We start from the raw sequence: 21,360 nt of genomic DNA, 5'->3' as shown, positions 1-21,360 counted from the left end.
GGCGACTCATTGCACTGTCTGCAACAAAACAGCTGAAAATTTTGGTGAAAAAGGATTTTTTTTTTTTTAAGCCTATTTGAATTGAGCCCTTTATTTATCATAGGGAAAGTAATACTAATCTACTATGGGGGGAAAAAAAGGGCTTTATTTTAAAAACTGCATAAGAAAATAATTCTGACAGAGTACAAATAAGGTTGGGGAATTAATCTGATAAGTTTGCCCAACTCTCTCAGCTTTCTGTTCTAAGCAGAATTGTTTAGTTCTGCATTACCTCCAGTAAAAAAACCCAAACAACCCACCACTAAAAAACCTGTATTCTCCTGAGTGAATTTCCATCTGCAACTGACTGAAGTCCTGCAAACAATTTGTGTGATGATTCACAGGAAGGAATAGGTTTCAATTCCTTCTCTTTGAGCTCTGTTGGTTTGGCAAGGAAATGGGAGCAAAACAATGTTAGTCACATAATTATGAGACCTGGCCTAGAATTCCCACTGATTACATGTGATGAGAAGTGAACTACCTTTCATATACATAGGGTTGTTGTTTTTTTTTTTTAATACAGCTTAATAGAAAATATAATATAGCTTTTCAATTATGTTTTAACTATTCTTAATAGAAACAGTGACTAAATTAATTAATTAATTACAGGGCTTTATATAAAAAAAAAAACAAAACACACACCCCCAAAATCATTTCACTGAATGTTGTGACATCATCTTATTTATACTGTATATACTCTTAATTTCTACAGTTGTATCAGAAAACCTTATTTTTATGAAATTGATGGGTTTTGCTGTCTGGTTTCTGAGGCCTTAGGACACATTTAGGATCTGTTTCCAGGTCTCTGCAATTTTCACTGCAATTTGAAAGAGTTAGGAACTTTTTTAGCTTTGGGTTCTTACAAAAAAACTCAGTTTTTCCGATATGCTGAAGTTTTAAAGAAAGCCAACCATGACATCACTCTTCACAGGTACTTCCAGCCACCTGTGACAAAATCACCTGCCGGAGCCGTGGAAAAGTTTGGTTTGCTGCTGCAGCCGCATTCCCCGAGCTGCTGCTGGGACGTAGCTACATTTACTAAACTTGCTGGTTTCCCACTGCTTTTGTTTTGGGGATGTGGCTTTTCAACCCTCGTGCGATTCTCAGTCCCAAATCAGCATTTTCTAGCGCAGCACGCCGGCATTCCTGTATGAACAGGTAGGAAAGGAGCAGCTCCGACGTGAGACTGAGAAGAGCCACGGGGTGACACCGCTTTGCGGGTGGCTGGGCTGCCGTGTCGGGCTGGGGCTGCTTGTTTCGCAGCAGCTCCGCGGCTCTGCCCGGGAATCACGGCCGGGCACTGCCCGGGAATCACGGCCGGGCTCTGCCCGGGAATCACGGCCGGGCTCTGAGGGCTCCGCAGCCGCCGGGCCGCGCCTGGCGCGCAGGGGGGAGCCCGGGAGCCGCGTCCCTGCCCGGGCGGCGCGGGGGTGTTCCCTCACGGGCGCTTGGCCCATCGCCTCAGGGAAAGCACCAGGCAAGCGGCGGCGTTCCCCGGGATCCGAGGCCGGCCCGTCCGGGCCGCGCACTCCGAGTTCTCCCGCGCCGGGCGCCGTGCCGGCTCTCGATTCCTGGAGGCGGCGGCGTCCCGCCCGCTCCCGAGCCGCCCCCTTCCCCCGCTCCCGGCCGCCCGCCTGGAGTTTCCTTCCCCCGCCCCCGCGGGCCCCTCTTCCGGCCATTGCCCGCGTTCCCTCCGCCCCGGTCACACTCGGCCCCCGGCCGGGGAGCGCCCGGCCCCGCTGGGTTTTGTTCCCAACTCCGCCTCGGCCCTTCTCCCGCTGCCCCCCGCCCCCTCCCCCCCCTGCCCCCCGCCCCCGCCAGTCCCCTCCCAGCCCCGTCCCAGCCCCAGCCTTAGCCGGCAGTCCCTCCCTCCCTCGGCCGCCTTCATTTCATACCAACTCTCATTCCTCGCATTCCTCACTTCCTCCTTTCAAACTCCAGGGGAAATAAAAACCCTCCCTTTTCCTCCCAAACTCCTGCCCGGCCGCCCCCCCCCTCCCCGCCGCCGCCCGGGCTCGCCGTCCCGCCGGCCGCGCCGCGCTCCTCAGGTGAGTGTGCGCTTTGTGCCTCCGCTCCCGCCGGCCCGGCCGCCCCCCCGCTCCCATTCCATCCCATTCCATCCCGTCCCATCCCCTCCCGGCCACCCGCCCGGCCCGGCATTGTTCGCCTCTCCCCGCCGCCGCGGGACCGGCAAGGGGGAGCCCCGCGGGCCCACCCCGAGCCGCTCCTCGCCAACTTTTTTTCTCTGCGACTTGGCGGCGGCGACGATGCCGAGCGGGAGGCTGAGCCGCCCGCTCCCCCGTCCCAGCCCCCGCTCCCACCCCTGCGGGCTCGGAGGTGGGGATCGGGCGGGAGCGAGGGGCAGGCGCGCAGTAACAGCGCTCGGTGCTCTCTTGGCAGAAAGTCCTGGAGCTGAAGGAGGATTTGAAGCCGGTCCCCGCTGCCCCTGCGGAACAGCAGCCGCTCTTGCCTCGCTCAGGTCGGGACACGCTGCTCCGCGATGGCTTTGGCGCGGGTGCCGCGGGAGACGGGCTGGGAGGGAGGGTGCGACAGGCGAGGCACAGGCGTACAAAGGAAGCGATGGGAACATCCTCAATGGAGCTCCGGCGGCTTCCCCCGCCGGGAAGGGGCTGCCGGCGCTGCCACTTCGGGAACTCGGTCGCTGAAAACTGCAGCGCTAATGGGGAGGGGAAAAAAAAAAAAAAGCGGTTTCTGTATGGCTCGTGGAAAAGCGCTTGGCGAGAGTGAAAGGAGGAGCAGCAGTAGTGAATTATAATTTAAATTATGGAAGGTTATTTCTGGGAGAAAACAGAAAAAAAATTATAAGGAAGCCTATCTGTGAGAGGGTACGTAGGTTGTTGTAGGGCATTTACCGAAAGATGAGGGAATGTTTTCCCAGTTCAGTTATTCTGAAGTTAAGAGTTGAGTTTTGGTGGCATGCCACAGGAAAGGATTAAAGAAACCCCAAACAAACCGAGCACACACAAAAAAGCCAAACAAAAAGCTTTCCGGAGTAATCTTTTATCTTATGCCGATAATTCCGTTTAAACCATTTCTTGCATGGGATGCTAAAGATGAGGCTTTTTTTCAGAAGGGGGAAGAAACTCTACATGTTTTAAAGACTTTTGTAAAGTGTTTTACAGTGAATGATCACATATGTTAAATAAAAACCCTAACAAAAACAAACAAAAACTCAGAACTAACCACAACTAATTACCAACTTTGTTTTTGTTTAACCTGGAGTTACACTCATGTTACTTTCTAACCTTAAGAGTTGGGTTATGCGATTCCTCTACGAATAAGCAATGCCAAATAATTTTCAAGTGCTGAACCGCAGGAAGGGAGATTTAGGGATCGGATTTATTTTTCTCTTTTCCTGTTACTGGGGACAGGTCGGCTTTGCCAGGACCTGAAGGCAGGGTCTGTGTGCAGAGTGAGCCGAGCATTGGTTCACCTGTCTGTCCATCTGTCGGGGTGGATGTGAGAGGTTTTATTGTTCTCCCGCAGAAGGAAGTGGGCAGCAGGACAGGACAGAAAGTGACGGGGAGGAGCAGAGCAAGGGGGAAAGCACAGTGGGTATGCAGCAAGGGCTGGGCTGATGCTGCTGTACACTCACCTGTGCAGTTAAAGCCTTTTGGTTTCGATAGCTTGTTCTCGTGACAGAGAAGAGCCTGGGATCGTCCTGTAGTCAATACAGAGAGACTTATTTTTTAGGGGCTGCTGGTTGCTGAGGGACTCTGGTTTTCTCTGGAACTCGGGTTGGCAGAGTGAAGGGCAGCCAGTCACCTTTTCAGGGTTTTTTTGCAGTGGGTGTAGTCATCTTTTCAGGTTTTCCTAAATCCCAGTGGGAATGGCTCCCTCAAACTTAAGCATGCAACAGTCTTATCAATCTCTAAACTGGGCTATCAGCTCGTTGTTTGTGTCCTCTTGGAGGTGATCCTGGAAGCAAATAAATGTGTGTGGGAATGGTTACCAGGAATTTCTCCACTGTCTTGGATTCTGACTGTATTTTGGATTTTTAAATTAATGCTACCGATGGTTTTGAAGTATTTTAGTCTGTTATTGTGATAAGCATTTCAGTGTTGCTATATTGAAGAACATCTGTGGGAAAATGGTATGAAAGTAGTTCTGCCAAGCTTTAAAAAGGGCTCCCTGGCACCTTGTCTGTGGCTTACATAAAATCACAGTTGCTGTTGGTTTTTTTACTAAGGTACTAGTATCACAGAATTCAAGCAGAGTAAGTAGAGTTTTGAGAGAGTTACTGAAAAGTAGTTTCTGAGAGTTACTGAAAAGTAGTTTCCAAGAGTTACAGCTTTCATCTCTGTTTGCATGCTCATTCACAGCTTTCCTTCCTTGGTATTACATGTCCTTTTCTGTATCTTTCAGCTCTTGGTTCCATCCCACTGTAAGCCAAGGGGTGGGTCCACAAAGGGTTCAGCTGCTGGCATTGCTGTGGATGTGTCCCCAGAGCCTCAAAGTGCCCATTTCCTTACTTGTCACATCTCTGTGCTTTGTCACTGGCAGGGACACTGGCACTGCCGTTCACTGCCCCGGGACTGATCCAGAGGAAAAGTAACACACTTAGCAAGTTTTATCACTTTTAGCAAGTTGGTTTTCAGCCACATCTGTTCGTTCTCCAGTCAAGTTAATCATATGGTCATGTGCTGGTGTCTGGAGCAGGGGGTGCAGTGACTCGAGGTGAAGGGTGGGAGAAGAATGGGGACATTTTCTTTACAATATTTCCATTTTCCCCACCTAAAGTAGTTGCTTGGACCATGTTTACAGTAGCTCCTGTTATAGCAAAACAATTTTCTGTTTTATCTGATCACGACTGTATCTTAAAAATTTAAAACTTAGCATTATATTTTTAAAAAAAATCTATTATACTTTCCCGATAGCTCATATTTGTCTTTTGTTCATTTGTTAGGTTTGGGGTTTGGTTTGGTTCTTCCCTCCCACTCCCCCATGGCATGTAAAAGTTTTCTGGGGCAAGTTTTCATCACCTAATGTATATCAGAAAAGTTTTCTTACTCTACTGCAGCAGTTTTTGCCTTAGTGTGTATTTCTCTGAAATGATTGGTTATTATTTCTCTCTGCATTTGCATCTTCTAAGTTCTTACAAGCTACTAATGAGGGTATAATAGTATTTTTCAGTTGTCTAGGTCTTAATTATTGGAGGTTTTTTATACTCTTGACTTTCTTCAGTTTATCTGTGTTTCTTTGTCAGAATGAGATCCAATATTCCACGAGTTGGAGTGATTAATCTCTCTTCCTTGCCTGCAGTGATATCTGAGCCCGGGCAGATTAAAGTCACATCGGTCATTTTGCAGAAGCATTTGCTTTGCAGACAACTCTCTCATTTGTTCAGCATTCTCACTCTTGCCTACTTCTGGCAGGGCTTTTTCCTTGATTTTATCCCTGGGTTTTCTTTGCATTACTTTTCCCAGATAGTCCTATTTGTCTCCCTTGGTTCTTTTTTTCTCCCTTGTTTTCTTTTTTTACACTAACACCCTTTGAATTGTTTCTACCCACTGGTGCTTGTAAACTTCATTCTGTATCACCGAAAAGTTTCATTAACATTACTTTGAGCCAATCTTAGATCTTTAGGATGTCAAAGATAACTGGGCTAGCAAAGATCCCTGCAGCAACCCAGTGGATGTCCTCTCTATCTGTTGGTTCTGTTTGTGCCTCATATATATCATTATGCATAGTTTTGAAGCCATTAGTCAATTTTTAATAATATGATCAGTGCTCTCCAAGGCCAATCTGAAGTAATTTTTAGCTGTGATTTCCGTAGAGAGTAGCAAATGCTATTTTAAATCTAAACTTAATTTCGTTGGTCACTGTGTTCTTTTCATTTTTTACCTTCACAGCATTTCTATCTTCCTTTGAGAAGCACTCAAGTTTATTAGGATTTACAGTAACGGATGTTCATCTCTTTGCAACTTCTGCCAACAACCATGCTAAATAAATGCCCGTCATGTTCCTTTGTAGAGCCTTGTAAAAAAGCCATGAGTTGGCATGCATGGGGCTCATTACAAGATCTGAGACTAGATTATTAGAAAGGGTTTTTTTAGGGGTAGGCAGTGGTGTTTTGAGTACTTGGGGTTTTTTGGGAATGGGGGAAGGGTTTGGTAGGTTTTTGGTTTTATTGTTCCTGCCCCTTGGGTCCTCCTTTTTCTGGAGATGATGCAGTCACTCCCCTTTGTTTTTAACACCATATGAATTAGACGTTTTCCTGCTAGGGAGGGGCAGGTTTTCCAGTTCCTGGTGCTACTGGCTGAGTCACTGGCTCTGTTTTTCTGTTCTCTTGTAGGTTTATAATTACCTTGTTCTTACCTTCGTTAGAATGTGATTGCCAAAGGCTAGGTGTTTTACCCTCCTGTAGTTCTGAGACATGAGTGCCAGTGGCTTTCAGAGCCTGGGTGCAAGCCTTTGGAACATCTGCTTTGCTATTGCCAAAAAGAAAACAAATCAGCATAGCCCTCAAAGTGCCTCTTTTCCAACAGTATGGTAACCATTAATGACAGATGTCCAGGCAAAGTGTAATCTCTTGTAACCTGCACTGCTTGAACTGAGGAGGGAATGTCAGGAGAACGTGGAGCAGGTGTATACTGAAATGGAAAGGGAGGATTTTTTAATGCGTCCTAAGTTCATTTCGCCTGATCATACATCTCCGTAAGCTCATTGAAATAAAGCTCATTTGTACCAGACTAGCAGGACTTAGGCAGGTCTTTTTGTTGGAAAATCTTGTCAGCTTAGGGGGAAAAAAAAGATGTAAAAGAGACGTTTGTGTAAGAAGATTATATCCAAGCACACTCACTGCTCTTTGAATTATCTTTATGAAAATAAAATAATAAAATTATATTTATTTTGCTGTCTCTACTTGTTTGTGAAGGATCTGTGTGATCAAAAGAAAATAACTGCAGGTAGAACATGTAAATCTCTGCTTCTATCCATCCAGTATGTGTACTGAAAAATAGAGTAGCAGCATCTTTTTCCACTGCTTTTAGTCACAGATTTTATTTGTAAGAACATGCTTTAAAAACTGGAGCAGAGTCTGTGGTTGGCTGTGTCCCTTTAAGAATCCAGTTTGGCTTGGCTAGCTGCCCTTGCTCTCCTGTAGATTAATCCAGCAGAAGGTATATAACCTGTTGACCTTCCTGGCAAGAAGGGTCTGGAAGGGCAAAGAGGTAAATCAGAAGGTTCATACTTTCCTGTAATATCTGGGGACAACTTTGTTTTTCAGTTTTTGACTTTTTTTTTTTTTTTTTTTTTTTTTTTTAACTGATTCCTGCTTGAGAGTTGGGGGTTGTAATTACAGATTCTCATGATTTTCATTTGCTTCCTGTGAAATCACTCTGCATTCAGCAGGTTGGAGATGATGGCATGTTTATGCCACATTTAGAGAGAAGAAAGAGTTCTGAACTCAAAATTACACTGGTCTGAGTTGAGGGTGGCTTTACTGTCTCTTGTATCAAATGGGTAGGAGCACTGGAATCTGGCAGAAATGTCTGGTGTGTGTTTGCTAGGAAATTTCACACTGTTTTTTGGAAATGTTGCCTTTCTGCAGTGTCAGCCTTTAGAACTGAATGTGTAAGCAGTGAATGTTGATCTGCTGCAGGGTGTAGATGGAGTGTGTACCCCAAAACTGAGCTGGGGTGGTGTCTGGATACCCCAGCAGAGTGCAGCTGGGTTGGTAGCCATGGTAGGCTTTGTTCATTTGATGCAGGTGTTTCATCGTGGCTGTTCTTTGCTTAGGCATTGCCTTATGAAAGCCCCTTTAAACTCATGCCTGACTACTGTAAAATCAAAGCACACGTGTAATTGGTTGACTGAAGGAGGGAAACTCAAAAGAGCACTGAGCATTGGTCCCACTTTATATACCTGTTCTGCCTGTTAGTGATTTGCATTTGTCTTGAGCCTTTAGTAGAGGGCTTAGTCCTGACCAGACAGGTCATGCCCACAACACAGACCACCTGCAAGCACCACAGAAAGGGGAAATTTGACTGCATTCATGGGTTGTGTGATCACTGTCTGTCTATTCTCTTGGAAGTCTCATAGCCCAGGTTCAGCTATTTATTTTCTTGGAGACTGACTGTGGTTTTGGAGCCAAACATTTTCACTGCATTGGGTGAGATTTGCAAACATCTGGCTCTTGTCTGAGCTCATGTTCAGTTCTGCCATTAGTGTCATGGGAAGCTAGGTGTGTCACAGTCCCTTTGCTGGAACATCTATCTTTGAGTCCTAGACAAGAGATTGAAAGATGCCCTGAGCAGGAGGCAGGATTAGGAAATAAGAATTTGATTTTGATATCGTAAAGTGGGCATTGTGAGTCTCAGCTTAGTGTTACTTGTCAGCAAACCCTTAAAAGACACTTATTTCCAGACATGAGCCCCTCTGATGTTACCACTTGCGATTGCAGATCACTTTTAAAATTAACCTTTTCTTGCCTTCAATGATTGTCTAGATTTTAACCTTATTCTGATTTTTCCATTGGGTGGTTCACTTACATCTTCATCCTCTATTTTTTTCCACAGGTAAAATGAGGGCTTTTGAGCCCATTGGTGAGATTTTCTGGACAACTGAGTTTTGGCGAGTTTAGGAGCAAGGTTTTTTTAGATTGCTATTGAAGGTTATCAATCCTTTTATAATTAAGTGAATTATACTCTTTGGGAAGATGCTCAGCTTGATTTATTTGTCTCTGGCTTGGTTTGGTCATTATCAAGTCATTTTAGTCGGTCAGTATCTACACTTGTCCGTACCTAAAGGGACAGTTACAATTTTCCTGTGTGAGCTGACACTACCAATGCTTCTGTGAAGGGATGTGATTATCTGACTCCCTCCTGGTTCCTTGCTTTCTGACCAGCTCCAGGGAGAATGACTCTTGGTGGCTGCTGCTGCTAGCACCAGGGTGACTGACCATTTTCACCCTCCCACAACCTTCATCTGTTTGGGAAGCTGTGAAACACATGCCACATGTCTTGGAAAGTCAGGGATAATGGGAGCTCTGGGAACAGTTCCCACATGGGAGATAACAGTGACTCCCCAGGAATTCCACTGTTCCTTTGAGAGCTGGGGCCAGCCCAGTGCGTGGCTCAGTCCCAGCACAACCTGGCAGTGTCAATCTCTGCTGCCCTTGCTGGCTCGTTTTTCTCTCCCAGCTGAGACATAAATCACCCAGTAGTCATTCTGTCAGTCCCGGGCTGGTGGCCTTGTGATGTGGGCTGGAGCTGGGCAGAAGCTGCCCATTGCTCAGGATGGATCCCCAAGCTGGCCAGTCTAGAGGGATCAGAGCTGGCCTTGGGGTTTTGTTGTTGGGTTGTGGGCTTTTTTGCTCCCCTCCTTAGGGCAGCAAGGCTCTGTGCTCTGTTTCCTTTATCTCAAATGTAGCTGACTGGATGGTGTGCAAGGCCACACACAGCCTTATCTCATCACATCCTGTTTGACTGCATTATCCAGGGCTGCACTGATGGCAGCTCCCCTCTCTCCTTGCTTTGATTTATATCACTCTGCTGGACACTACATCCTCTCTCTGTTTCAGCCAGAGCTAGCTGCTGCAATAATTTAAGAGTTGTTTTGCTTTGCTCGGGAAGTCAGGTGCCTTTTGAACAGCAGCTGCTGCAGGCAGTTTCGGTGCAGCAAACAAACCGAGCTCGATTTTGTGTTAGGCAGTGTGACAAGCGTTCAGCTGGAACCCAGCCTCCTGTTGGATATGATCTGAGGCGAGCAGTGCTTGTTCCTTTGTAAACCAGTCTTACTCGGTGTTGAGACAGACAAAAATCTCACCGTGCAGCCTGTGGCTGTAATGAGTGTATTACCTCGCCCGATACAGAGAGGTGAATCTCACTTCTTTCCTCCTTGCCTGGCACTGCTGCTTGCTAAGAGTTTTTAGTCCTCTACAGCCAGTAACACTTACCTTAACTGGTTTTATTCATGGGATTATGCAGCATTACTCTGCTGTCCTGGGTGTATAGGGCTATTCGCAGGGAATAGCCAGCGTTACTCAGGATTGCAGGAGGCCTGAGGCAAAAAGCGAGATGACAGCCAGGCTGAGCCCTGGCCGAGCTGTTATGGAGAGTCTGAGTGAGGCCCTCTCAAGATGAGCTGCACCCACCCATCTCCACTGTCTCCAGGCTGTTCAGTGATGGGAGTGCAGCTCCTAAGGAGGAACTGGTTGCTGTCTGGTGCTGCAAAAGTGCTCTTACCTTCCTAGGAACAGTGCAGTGCCAGTTGGTCTTGCTTCAGTTGCATCTTAATTTTTTTTCTGTAGAGACCCTATAAACATATCCATGATTTTTGTCCTCTTTTGTCTGTGAGCCTTCACCAACCTTATTTATCGTTGAATAGTTGTTTTCCCCATCTTTTCCCTTTCCAGTATGTTTTTCCTGCAGTCCTTGAGTTACACCTCTGGGAGCTACTCATCTACTGATTGCACTAATTTTTCTCTTTCAGAGGAACTAAGCTATTCTTGTAGTGTCCCATAGAATTTCCCAGTCTTCTTCCTCTGGTAAGTTTGACTGCTGTCTTCCATCTAGTACCTTGAATAATAGGTTTCTTAGTATTTCGGACTGTTGCTTCCCTAAACCCAAATCTCCTTGTGTCACTGCATTGTGTAAGTTCATTTGCTAGGTGTTCTAGACGGGAGGAAGTGGCTGGTTGCTCCTGTTTCCAGGTTTTCTTATTGTTTTATATACATATATATAATAAACTTTATAGCTTGAGCAGCATCCATCCTGTTATGGCTGAACTGGCTTTTTTTTTTTCGTAAAATTTCTGACTGCTGATCAGATATGAAAATGTTGTGGTTCGAATCCTCTATGGCAGGAGTATTTGTCTCATGTTACACCAAGGTGGCGAATACGGGAATTGTTTGGCTTTGTTTGCATTTCAATGACACCAAGGAGTACCTGTAAGGTGAAGCGATCCCTGCCGGCGCAGCCCGCAGTTCCAGGGGATGAGGCCGAGGGTGCAGGGATGTTCTGGGTGAAGCCCAGCGACTTTCCAGCTCCGGAGCAGGAGTGGAAGCGCCTGTCGGACCGAGCACGGCTGTGCTGGCAAGTGCCCCTGCCTGGGAGGGGTGAGTCCATGGGGACCTCTCTGTGTGCTCCATTCCAGCAGGGAAAGGGGGTGGCCGTGGAGTGGGGGGAGTCTCTTGGACAGAGCAGCTCTAAGAAAACTGAACAACTGGAGGCAGCTGGCTGCAATTTTTCAGATCCTCAGGAAAGTATGATTTTGTGTTGAGCAGCTGCTGCAAACATTTAAGAGGGAGCTGTTACTAACAGTAATGACTGAGGGATTAATATTAGAAAGCAGATGTGTCAGACTGTGGAGTCTGTTTAAAGATGTGCTCCCTGTCAATAAGACCTTGCTGAAGGGCTCTTGGCAGCTGTCTAGCCCTGCAGGATCTCTGAATCTCAATGAGATACCATGTGTGAAAGGAAAGAGAGCTAGTGTTGAAATTATCAGAATTGGAACACTTCAACCAAAATTGCTGGAGCTGAAAGATTTTTGTGTTTTCTCCGTGGTTTTGCTTTGTGAGCGACTCATTAAGAAATGAGCGTGGCTGAAAGAAAAACAGGGAGCAATAGTAAGGAACAGTATTTGGACAGAGGGAAACATTAGGAAGGAAGATAAGAGATACTGTGGTGGGGAGGTGGATGTGCTCTGAGGGGCCTTGTGTCTTTGAACCTGGGGGAGAACGCATGACTGGACCCTACAAAGAAAGATAGTTAATCATCTCTAGGTAAAATAAGAGTGAGATCCGGATAAAGAAAACTGTAAAGTACAATCGCAGAAGTACAAAAGGCAAGGAGTGGGGCACAAGTTCAGGCTGAGGGAGTCTCAAGAGAACAAACACCAAGCCATGTGACCTCTGGCAAAACTTGGTATTATGAATAGGGGACAGCATCCTCTGAGTACTCTGTTCCTAAGAACTCTGCCTGATGAGGGAATTCAGATGGGAAAGGAATTGTCTGAGCATGTCTGGGATGTCTGCTTAGTGCTTTCAGAATCAAATTCCCTCCACATCAGAAGAAAGCTTTGTGATTACAAACTCTTGCACAGGCAGAACTTAAAAAAAAATCAACAAGTACTAAAATATTTAGTAATATTAGAATATTTAATAATACAAATCACCATTAAAGTTACCAGGCTGTATGCATGCAGTTGCTGTTGAATGGAAGACAGAGGCAAATGGAAAGTAGATGCTAACTGAAACATTTGTATTTTGTTAAACAAATGTAATGAAAATTATTGAAACTTTTCTTGTAAATAAGACATTCAACATTCTCATGCTTCTGAAAAATCCTCTGCTTTTTACCTGATTGCTCATTCAGTGGGAAGCGATTCCACTGCCAGTTTTCCAATTTGCCATCCTAATAAAGTAATCTAGCACAGGGTTTAACCCCCAGCTTCTCTTCAGTTTGCTTTGCTTAGTTTAATGAGCGGTCATCTTGGCCACAGAGTTCAGATCAACAGTGCAGGAAACAGAAGGCTTGAAAGTGTTGAGCCAAAGCAGAGACCAGCAGATCAGATAGCACTCAACCAGGACTCCCTGACTTGCTGGCTATTGCTTCTGGCACAGAGCATTGCCTGCGACTGCACATGGAGCTTACTAGTTAAGCAACATTATTTAAGACAACTTTGCAGGCCTTTTAAGCCTTTGGCATCTTAGTGATCTAGAGGCATAGAGTTATAAGGATTTCCATGGCCATTTCAGTCTATGGAATTTCTTCAGAAGTTATCAAATAGAATAAAGTTTTACCAGTGTGCTTTGTAATCTGAGTAATTACAGAGGTTTTAGCTGGAGATGGCCAAACATGCTTGATTTTATAGTCTGTATGTTTCCCCATTTTTTGTCATCCATCAGGGATATCTTTACTACCAAGAAGGGAAAGCAGAATCAGGACCCAAGGTGTAGAAAAGTTGGGATTGACCACAATAGCACATTTTGGTTCTTGCTGACCTAGATGTAACTTGAGATTAAACTAACATTGCTGGGCAAGGCACGAAAAGTAAGAAGCATAAAAAAAATGGTATCTGGTCACTTCAAGATTCATATAATTTCTTCTGCCACTGCTTTTACGTTCCACATCTCCCTTGATTTACACCAATGTGAGAGGAAGTTCACATATTCTGTTGCTTGCTTTGTGGACTTCTCTTAAGGTATGAACGACATCTGCTCGAGTCGGTGCAACTTTTCTTTAAGGTTTGGAGAACAGAGTCTGGAAAGTTGTCACTGCCCTGAATAGGACATGTTTTCTCCTCCAGTTATTCTGGAGCTTGGATTAGAATGGACCCAGATTTTTCTGTGTCACCAAAAGCACTTAGTGCAGATGCCAAGTCTAGTAAAATATGAAGTGATCGGGCAACAGCTCCCAGGGTGTGTGATGTGGGGAGGAGAGTTATGCTTCAGATATATTTATTGAGTTTCAACTTAAGAGTGTGCCGTGATGAAATCATCTGCTAGGTATTCCCCTGTGTCAGCATGGACACTAAGGAGATGAAAATAACTGGATTCAAAGTAGATGCTTTTTATGGTCGTGATGCTCCTTCATTCCTTAGGAGATGACATTGCCTGTGTGCATTGCTAGGGCATTTGGCTTAACAGCAGACCTGTAGCTTCCAGTGACTGTGGCTTTGGGAGTCTTGTAGTTGAGCAGTTGGAGATGTTTTCACTTGGTGTGAAACCTGCTGGCTCCTGTGAGGTTTGCAGCTCCCAGTGCAGGTGGTATGATGAATACACTTGCTGTGACACCTTGGGTTTCCTTCTGAACCCTCTGTTTTTCAGCCTGTCATCACATGTTAAAACCAGCCTGGGCCTCGTGTTTGTGGATATTTTAATGAATGTTAACTGTGGAGGGTCTGCAGAGCCTCCAGGGACTAGGGGTGCTTGAGGAAATAAGAAAGGAAGATTTGGAGCAGGTAACTTCTCTTTCCCTGTCAGTGTCTCCCTGTGGAAAGCTTACTCCTTTACACTGATTCCCCAGCAGGACAATCTCTTAAATACCCGTGTAATTTTTTATTAGCATCTGTCGGTGAAAGGGGGAATGTTTGGCAAGGGAAGCAACTGTTACCCTTCATTTCAGGGTCTCTTAAGTCACACTGCTGGCCTTGGTGTCACTCACAGTGTGCTGGCATGTCTGCCCCAGTGGTAAAAAGCCAAGTGTGAGTTCCCCTCTCTGCCCCTCTCACTCCCATTTTATTATTTCTTTCCATGTTCATTAAAGCTCTGAAACTATGTACCATGGATGAAGAGGGTTGAAATAATCTCATGTAGGTGCTGAAATGAATGGATGGGCAGTGGTAGACCGTTCCAGTGGTTTGTGTGTTTCAAATACTCTCACAGGAAATAAGTCATATACTAGGTTTTCTAAATGACTTTGTGAACCGTTTGTTAAAATGCTGCACAGTGCACTGTGTCTAATTATTTGTCTAATTTATATTGTCTATATTGAAATTAGTCAAAGGCACAGTATTGTCTTATTTCCTTAGCTTTTGGTGGGTTTTGGAGATATAAAATACGTATCTGCTGCTGTCTAAAGTCATTAAGGAGCAGCAAAACCTTCTGAGAGCCATTGTTGCCAAATCTTTACAATTTCAGGCTTTGAAATATTGAAGTTCTTAAAGAATGTCAGCTTTTATTTATTTATTTTTTAAAATCTGGTCATTATGGTCCTGGAGAAGATTTTAAAAACACAAAATCCAAAGAGATAAGAAACTAAAGAAAGACTTGAAAAAAGTTTGTCAGAAAAGTTCCTGGAGGTATGAGCCCTGAATTGTTGAAGTTCTGAGGTTGAATGAATAGACTGTTTTCCCCCTATATCAGCTACATCATGGCATAACTGCATGGGTGTTTTTTTTTTTTTAAATTTTTTTACGACTAGTTTTTGACAAATATCACATCCAAATTTCTCCTCTGTTCCCCTTTACATTTTCACTGGGATATTTCTGAGCTAGAGAGTTGCCATGTCAGACTAATCTCCTTACTCATGTTCAGTGCAGGTTTGAGGATTCTGCTGCTCTTGGAAAAAAAGTCCTTATTCTGATTTTCTTGCTACCCAGCTCGATGTGAGGGAGAGAAGAGGGAGGGGAGTTTTGTACTCTGGCTGGATTCTCAAATGCTGGCTTGTGAACATTCTTTGTGGCCCAGATAACAAAGCTATTAAAATGATAAACAAACAGCTTTGGGATTAAGGCAGAAGAATTATCTGTGTCTTTAGAAGCCATTTGTCTCCTGCCTGGTTGACTGGAAGTGTCTGTGTGGTCTGAAGTCAATTTCTCAATGAGTGTTTCAGCAGCTCCACTCAAAGGCTTCAGCCTCTCCTGTAGGCATTTATAAGTAGACTATAATTTATTGTAGTTTTCAAGAGCTAGCAGCTGCCTTCTTAGGTTCAATGAGAAACCAATTTCTGCTCCTGCCCACTGGCAAATCTAATAGCTTGAGACTAGTAAGTGATGAGGGAGCAGAGACAGAGGAAACTTGAAGGAATTTGCCCAAAGTCGTTCTGAGGATGAGCAGTAACACCAGGTTATGCACCTTGGTTCTTGACCCGCAACCTGGGGCTGTCATCCCTGTACTCATGGTGCCTTCTGCTCCTGCCAGGATATGGTGCTGGGGTTTGGAAGACACTGCATTAATCTGTCTGGCTCCAGGAATGGCACGGCTGATCCTTGAGAAGAAATGCCAGTGTTAGAAGTGACACCAGCTACTAACTCAGATCCAGTGAAACATTATCTAAGAAAATTTCAACCCCAGTGCTCAGTGATGCCTGGATAATTCATCATTGCTTTGGTCTTTCCCACAGACTGAATCCCTCTATGTGTGCTTTGGAAAATTAAATAACAGTTACAGAGATAATGACAGTGCAGGGAGAAAGAAATAAAGGAGATAAAGACACGAGAAGACTCCTGAGGAGAACTGGGAAGTGACAGAGTTAATAAACCAAAGAGAGATTGGAGCAGGCTGTTTTTCAGAAGGATTTGTAGAAAATATTTTCATCTCAACACAAATAAAAATGTGGTTGAGCTATCGTTCAAGATAAACTTGAAGTAAAACCCCTCGTAACTGAGATTTTTTTAAACTTGTTTTGCTGTAGTATCTCATTGGAGGGTTTCTAACTTCCCGCTGGGATGTGCTTGCCGTTGCAGGTTCTGAGTCTGCTCCTCCGCGTGGCACCTTGGAGTTTCTAGCTGGCACCATTACCTCCAACGAGTGGAGTTCTCCCACCTCCCCTGAGGGGAGCAACGACTCGGGGGGCAGCGAGGCCTTGGACAAACCCATCGACAATGACGCCGAGGGCGTGTGGAGTCCGGACATCGAGCAGAGCTTCCAGGAAGCGCTAGCCATCTACCCGCCATGCGGCCGCCGCAAGATCATCTTGTCAGACGAAGGCAAGATGTATGGTAAGGAGAGAGAGGGAGAAAGGCCACCACACAACGCTCCAGCCAGCCTGCCCCGTGCGCCAAATCGTGGTCCGGGTGAATTCCCTTCTCTCAGGTGTTCCCAGGCTGGTGCTGTTGGAGTTGTTATTTAGGAAGATGGGTGTGAAGATTTTGACATTCATGAAACAGAAAGAGTTATAGGTATCTTTTTCAAGGGACTATCCATAAGATCTCGGAGCTGAGCATGCTACTGAACTAATCTTTATATATAAATATACGGCTTCATGGTGTGACAAAGCCTATTTTTTATGGTATCTCTTGCTGCTGTCTTCACTGCTCTTGTTGGGGGTAAGAGCAGGTAATGGTCTGCATGTCTGGTGCTACAGGACAGAAGTTCAGCTCCTGAACCCCCAATGGCTCTGCTGCTGTGCAAACACCTACACTTTGTTAACTACCTACACTTTTCAGATCTTAAAGGCAGAAAATTCTGTGTACTCTTTTCATTGTAGTTTGCCTTCTCATAGCCCTGGCACAAGTACCTTTCACCTGTGGATTCTTCTCACCTAGCTAACTAGATACCCAGCCCTGAGTACAGAGAGGCTCTGGCTTGCAGCTGCAGCAGAAGTCAATTTTGTACATGGCAGACATGCTTTTGAATTGGGTTTTTTGATCTTTTCCATTGTTAGTATTTATTTTGATTTTGGTAACTAAAAGCTGGTCTGGCCTGGATTCTTTTCCTGAGTATTGCAAGAAGGCCCCTGGTACTTCTGTGACTAAAATGCAAAACAGAGGTTGAATACCCACTATTTGGTTTTAATTCCCAAGGTAGACAGTTTCTCCAAACACTAGCAAGGATCTTATGAAAGACAGCCCTCTTTCTACCCAGTCGGTGCTTGATTTTTTTTTCCTCCCATACATTGGAATCTGCCTGTCTTCACAGGCCCCATCATAGGATGCTCCTTGCATGCCCCGGAGCTTCCTATGGAGCACTTCACAAGTAATTCTGCAGGTTTCTGTCCACCCATCAGGCCATTGTTCCCTGAGCAAGGGAATGAATTGCTCTGATTGTGGGAGCGTGGGTGGGGTCTTGTTTACATGGCCTTATCTACAGTGGATGGTTTTACTGGGTACACACATCATTGTACCTGGGAAGAGCAATTGGGGTTGGGTAAGACTGATCACCCTGAGGCTAATCTGGGGCCGGTATTCTCAAGCAGACATCAATTCCTGCTCTGGGCTTGTGCAGACGTTTTTATGGTTGTGCTATGGAACCAACTGGGGAACTAATCCAGCTTAAAGCTAACATGGCCAGAAAGGGGAAAAGATGTGAACTTTAATTTGGATACTGCCCAGCATCTTGTGCTGGTATTTAGAGAAAGGATGGTGAGACTGGGAATGAGCAACCATGACTGAGGTTAAAGTAAGACTGCTCCTTTAGGGACTGATGCCTGCTTAAAATGTTACTCAGACTAAAATATTACCTGAGAATCCACCCCATGGTTATAAAGCATGAACTAGTGACGTGCATCTTGGTGCTCTATGTCTGCATTACTTTTCATGATGGATGACTTTTAAAATTACTGGTGAAAAATTACAGTTGTGTTTTAAGAGTGTATTAAATTACTGAACATTTTGCACGGCCCCTAAAGTATTTCAGCTTTGGAGTGAATATGTCAGAGCAGAGAGTGAAAGACAAGAAAAGAAATGAGAGCACAAGTGAAGCACAAAAGGATACAGAAACCAGTGACACTTGGCTGGGCCTGACTTAGCATGGATTAGTGTTGAGTAGAGCACACCTAGTTGATTGGACTGGTGAAATGCAGAAGGTAAATAACCCTCTTGCAGGGTGAAAAGCTTAGGGCAGGCTCAGGGAGAAGAAATGAAGAGCTTTTCTGCAAGCCCTCCCCCACTACTCCAAATGGGACAGTGTCCCTGCTTGCCTTCAGTGCACCTGTTCCTGGTGTGGATGGTTGGTTCAGTGTGCTCCTGACAGAACCCAGGCACTGATTTATGCTCTCCTTTGCTTACTCGTCTCCAGGATCCAGGCCAAGGAAGTGGGGCCCTGTCTGGGATCTATAGAAAGATATGACTGGGCAGGGAGAATAAATATAGTCCCTGATTTCATCTTCTGTGCTCACAAGCCAGCTTGTGGAACAGGACAGGCTTGCTGGCCCTGCCTCTGAAGGGATGGTTATTTATCCACCCTGTGACTGACTTGCACAGAGCTCTGTGAACCAAGGGGTGAGGTGTCACAGAGAGCTCTATATGCCCCTTTCCCCTGACAAAACTGGGACCATTTCACTGAGGAGTGGCTCCTGTGGTTATGGACAAGATGTTCCAGGTCTTAGAATTTCTTCTATGTGCAATTTATATGCTTCTCATCTTTTGTGAGGCAGCCTGTTGTCAGTTCAAAGTTGGCAGCTTTTAGCTGAAGTGTACTGAGGCAATATGAAGAATTTGTGCTGTTTTCCTTAAATACATTTAAAATTGTACAGAAAGTTTGTGTTTCAGCCTCAAGCTCATGTTTCCATGCCTCTTCAAAGCTGGCTTGGGTACAGCTCTTTAGACAACACTGCTGATTGCAGAGTGAACAGCATTCCCTCTTCACTCCAAAGTCAGCCAAGCTCTTCTCTGTACACTGATAATCTGTGTCCCAATTCCTTTGCTGCCTTTCCTTTCATTATCTTTTTCCATACTAGACATGTTCCATTTCTGCATGGAGGCAGCATCCTGACTGAGTAAGCTCATGGCACAGCCTGCTCTGGGTGCAAGCCCTCTCTGGCCTTTCCAGCAGGCTTTGCTGACACCTGCTTAAGGCACAAGCAGCTGTCTCCTGTGGTATGGAATGCTGTCCTTTCTCCTAATCGTTGTGTTGACATTAGAAACATTGAGTCTGGGGCACTTTCTGCTGTGGTGACTTCTGGTACCACTGAGGTCTTGCAGAATAATTTTATGAGTCCTTCCTGCTAGAACATCATGGGGGTACAGTATTACAAACCTGTCATTTATGTTTTCCAACTATAATTTTCCATGGGAGAAATCCTACCTGTAGCATTTGTACTAAATAAACTGTCACCGAATTAGGTGTTGGGTGTCTCCTGGCATCTTCAGTACTGATGTAAAGAAAGGAGAGGGAAAAAGCTCAGTATCTTTGTGAGATTTGCATGGGGATGCTAAATAGACCAGGTCTCCCAACATTACTGAGAGCAGAGAAATAAAAAACAGTAACTTGCAAAGTGATACCTTTTTTAGATATTACAAGAAAGACAGTAAGGTCTTGGAAAGCTAATGATTACCTTAGCTGTCCAGTGTTCCCTTCCACTGCAGGAACAGCTGGCTTGGAGCACCTTTTTGCAAGAGGGGCTAGAATTGGTGGCAGTTTGTTGGATGGCTTTCCTGAAGCAGTCAGTAGCTTAGCAGCTGCTTTTCAAACAGCTCAGCCATTTCTGTGCTGAGCAGGGAGGGGCAGACAGCTGGGGGCAGTCATCCATCTCCCAGGCTGGTGCCATCTGTTTGTGAACTGCTGATAGGAAATACTTAGAGATGTCCAAAGCTTAGAGGCTGAGTGATAGAAGCAGGGCAGTCAACCATGTTAGTAGGTAAAACTTGGAGCAGGCAGTGGACCACAAAGTCTTGTTTTTACAAGAAATGCAAAGTCTTGCTTTTACAACATGACTTAAAATGGGATGAAAGGTCAGTCTGATGCTAAAAGCTGCCAGGTCACAGGTGGTCCCTCCCACCCCTATTCTAAAATGATTAGGTAAATTTGCAGGATAATGTCTTTATCTCAGAGGGATAAGTTATCATTTAATGTTCTCCCCAACCTCAAAGAGTCACTAAAAGTAGAACTGAAAAGCAAACACTTAAATCCAAAGAAGCATAAAACATACACTGCCTGTCCTGGCTCATAAACACTTCTTCCGGGGAGGGAGGAGCATGGTTGTTATTTAAAATATGGAAACCTACAAGGTGAGAGAGTCTTCAAATGCTTTCCTCTGTATTGTAGTTTAGCATCTTACCTGGTGATGTTTTAGTCAAATCTATTGAAACATGCTGAGAATGTGCTCAGTTGACATAGAAATTTTGCAATTACCTGGAACATTCAGTTCAATTTCAGCTGTGATATCCCTCAGAGAGATACTTCTGAAGCTCCTATCCCTTCCATTATTATGACCTAGTGAACCCCAGAACAGCCCTTTATCCCATGATTTTGGAAGAAAAAAGGAATCTCGTATTTTAAACACTAGAAGACAGACAAAACTTGGATTAGTGGACAATTTTGCCCTCCCCTCTGGTGGTAGGTGTGATGTTTTTGGTTGGTCAGGATGCAGACTTTGCCCTCCCCTCTGGTGGTAGGTGTGATGTTTTTGGAGTTGCTTAATATTGAGGTTTTGTTTCACTCAGTCATTTTTCAGCTTTGCTTTTGTGTGGCTCTGGTTCTTTGTTGTCAGGTAGACAAGCCAGACTTCTTGAGACATTAGCAGTGGGTTAAACTTCTGCTGGAGCTTGTCATGCTTTTCCTTCCATCTCCTTTGTAAGCCAAGTTTATGGTTCTTTGTGTTAAGCTGTATGTCAGTTTAACTGGTGTTTTCTGCATGCAAGCATAAAAAGAAAAATCTTTGCTTTAATTCCAAGCATTTATTGAATATTGAGAAATTTGCCACTTCTGAAGTACCAACCCACCAGGAATCTTCTTGCAGTTAATAGTACTGGCTGTGGCATCTTTCCTTGACAACATGCTTAGTACTAAACATAAATATAGTAGCAATCTTATTGTGTACTACATGTTACCAAAATTATTGTGACTCCTTTTGTGGGGGCTTCATTCTGTTGGTTTAATAACGGGCACAAATTCTTCCTGTCCCTTTTGATTTTTTTAGCAGCTTTGTATTCCCATATTTATCTGTCAGGCTTAAAAACCAAGTGAGCTGTGTA

General features: G+C 44.9%; 1 protein-coding gene across 3 annotated transcripts in view; it reads left to right on the top strand.

The window, feature by feature from the left end:
• Positions 1–2,208: 2,208 nt before the first annotated feature.
• TEAD4 (TEA domain transcription factor 4) overlaps positions 2,209–21,360 on the top strand; it is a 50,951-nt gene continuing 31,799 nt past the window's right edge. The window contains exons 1-3 of one of the 3 annotated variants that reach the window (XM_041414151.1): positions 2,209–2,518; positions 10,495–10,549; positions 16,192–16,446. In XM_041414151.1, coding sequence (XP_041270085.1) covers positions 16,440–16,446 — 7 coding nt within the window. In that variant the 5' untranslated portion in view covers positions 2,209–2,518; positions 10,495–10,549; positions 16,192–16,439. Of the gene's footprint in view, positions 2,519–7,212; positions 7,233–10,494; positions 10,550–16,191; positions 16,447–21,360 lie in introns of those variants that run through there. The other 2 variants (XM_041414153.1, XM_041414154.1) reach the window with 2 other exon arrangements.

Source organism: Onychostruthus taczanowskii, unplaced genomic scaffold (genome assembly GCF_017590055.1).
Source record: "Onychostruthus taczanowskii isolate IOZ18803 unplaced genomic scaffold, ASM1759005v1 scaffold44, whole genome shotgun sequence".
Classification (NCBI taxonomy): domain Eukaryota; kingdom Metazoa; phylum Chordata; class Aves; order Passeriformes; family Passeridae; genus Onychostruthus; species Onychostruthus taczanowskii.
Note: the sequence above shows the minus strand (reverse complement) of the source record. Positions and strands in the feature narration are given on the sequence as shown.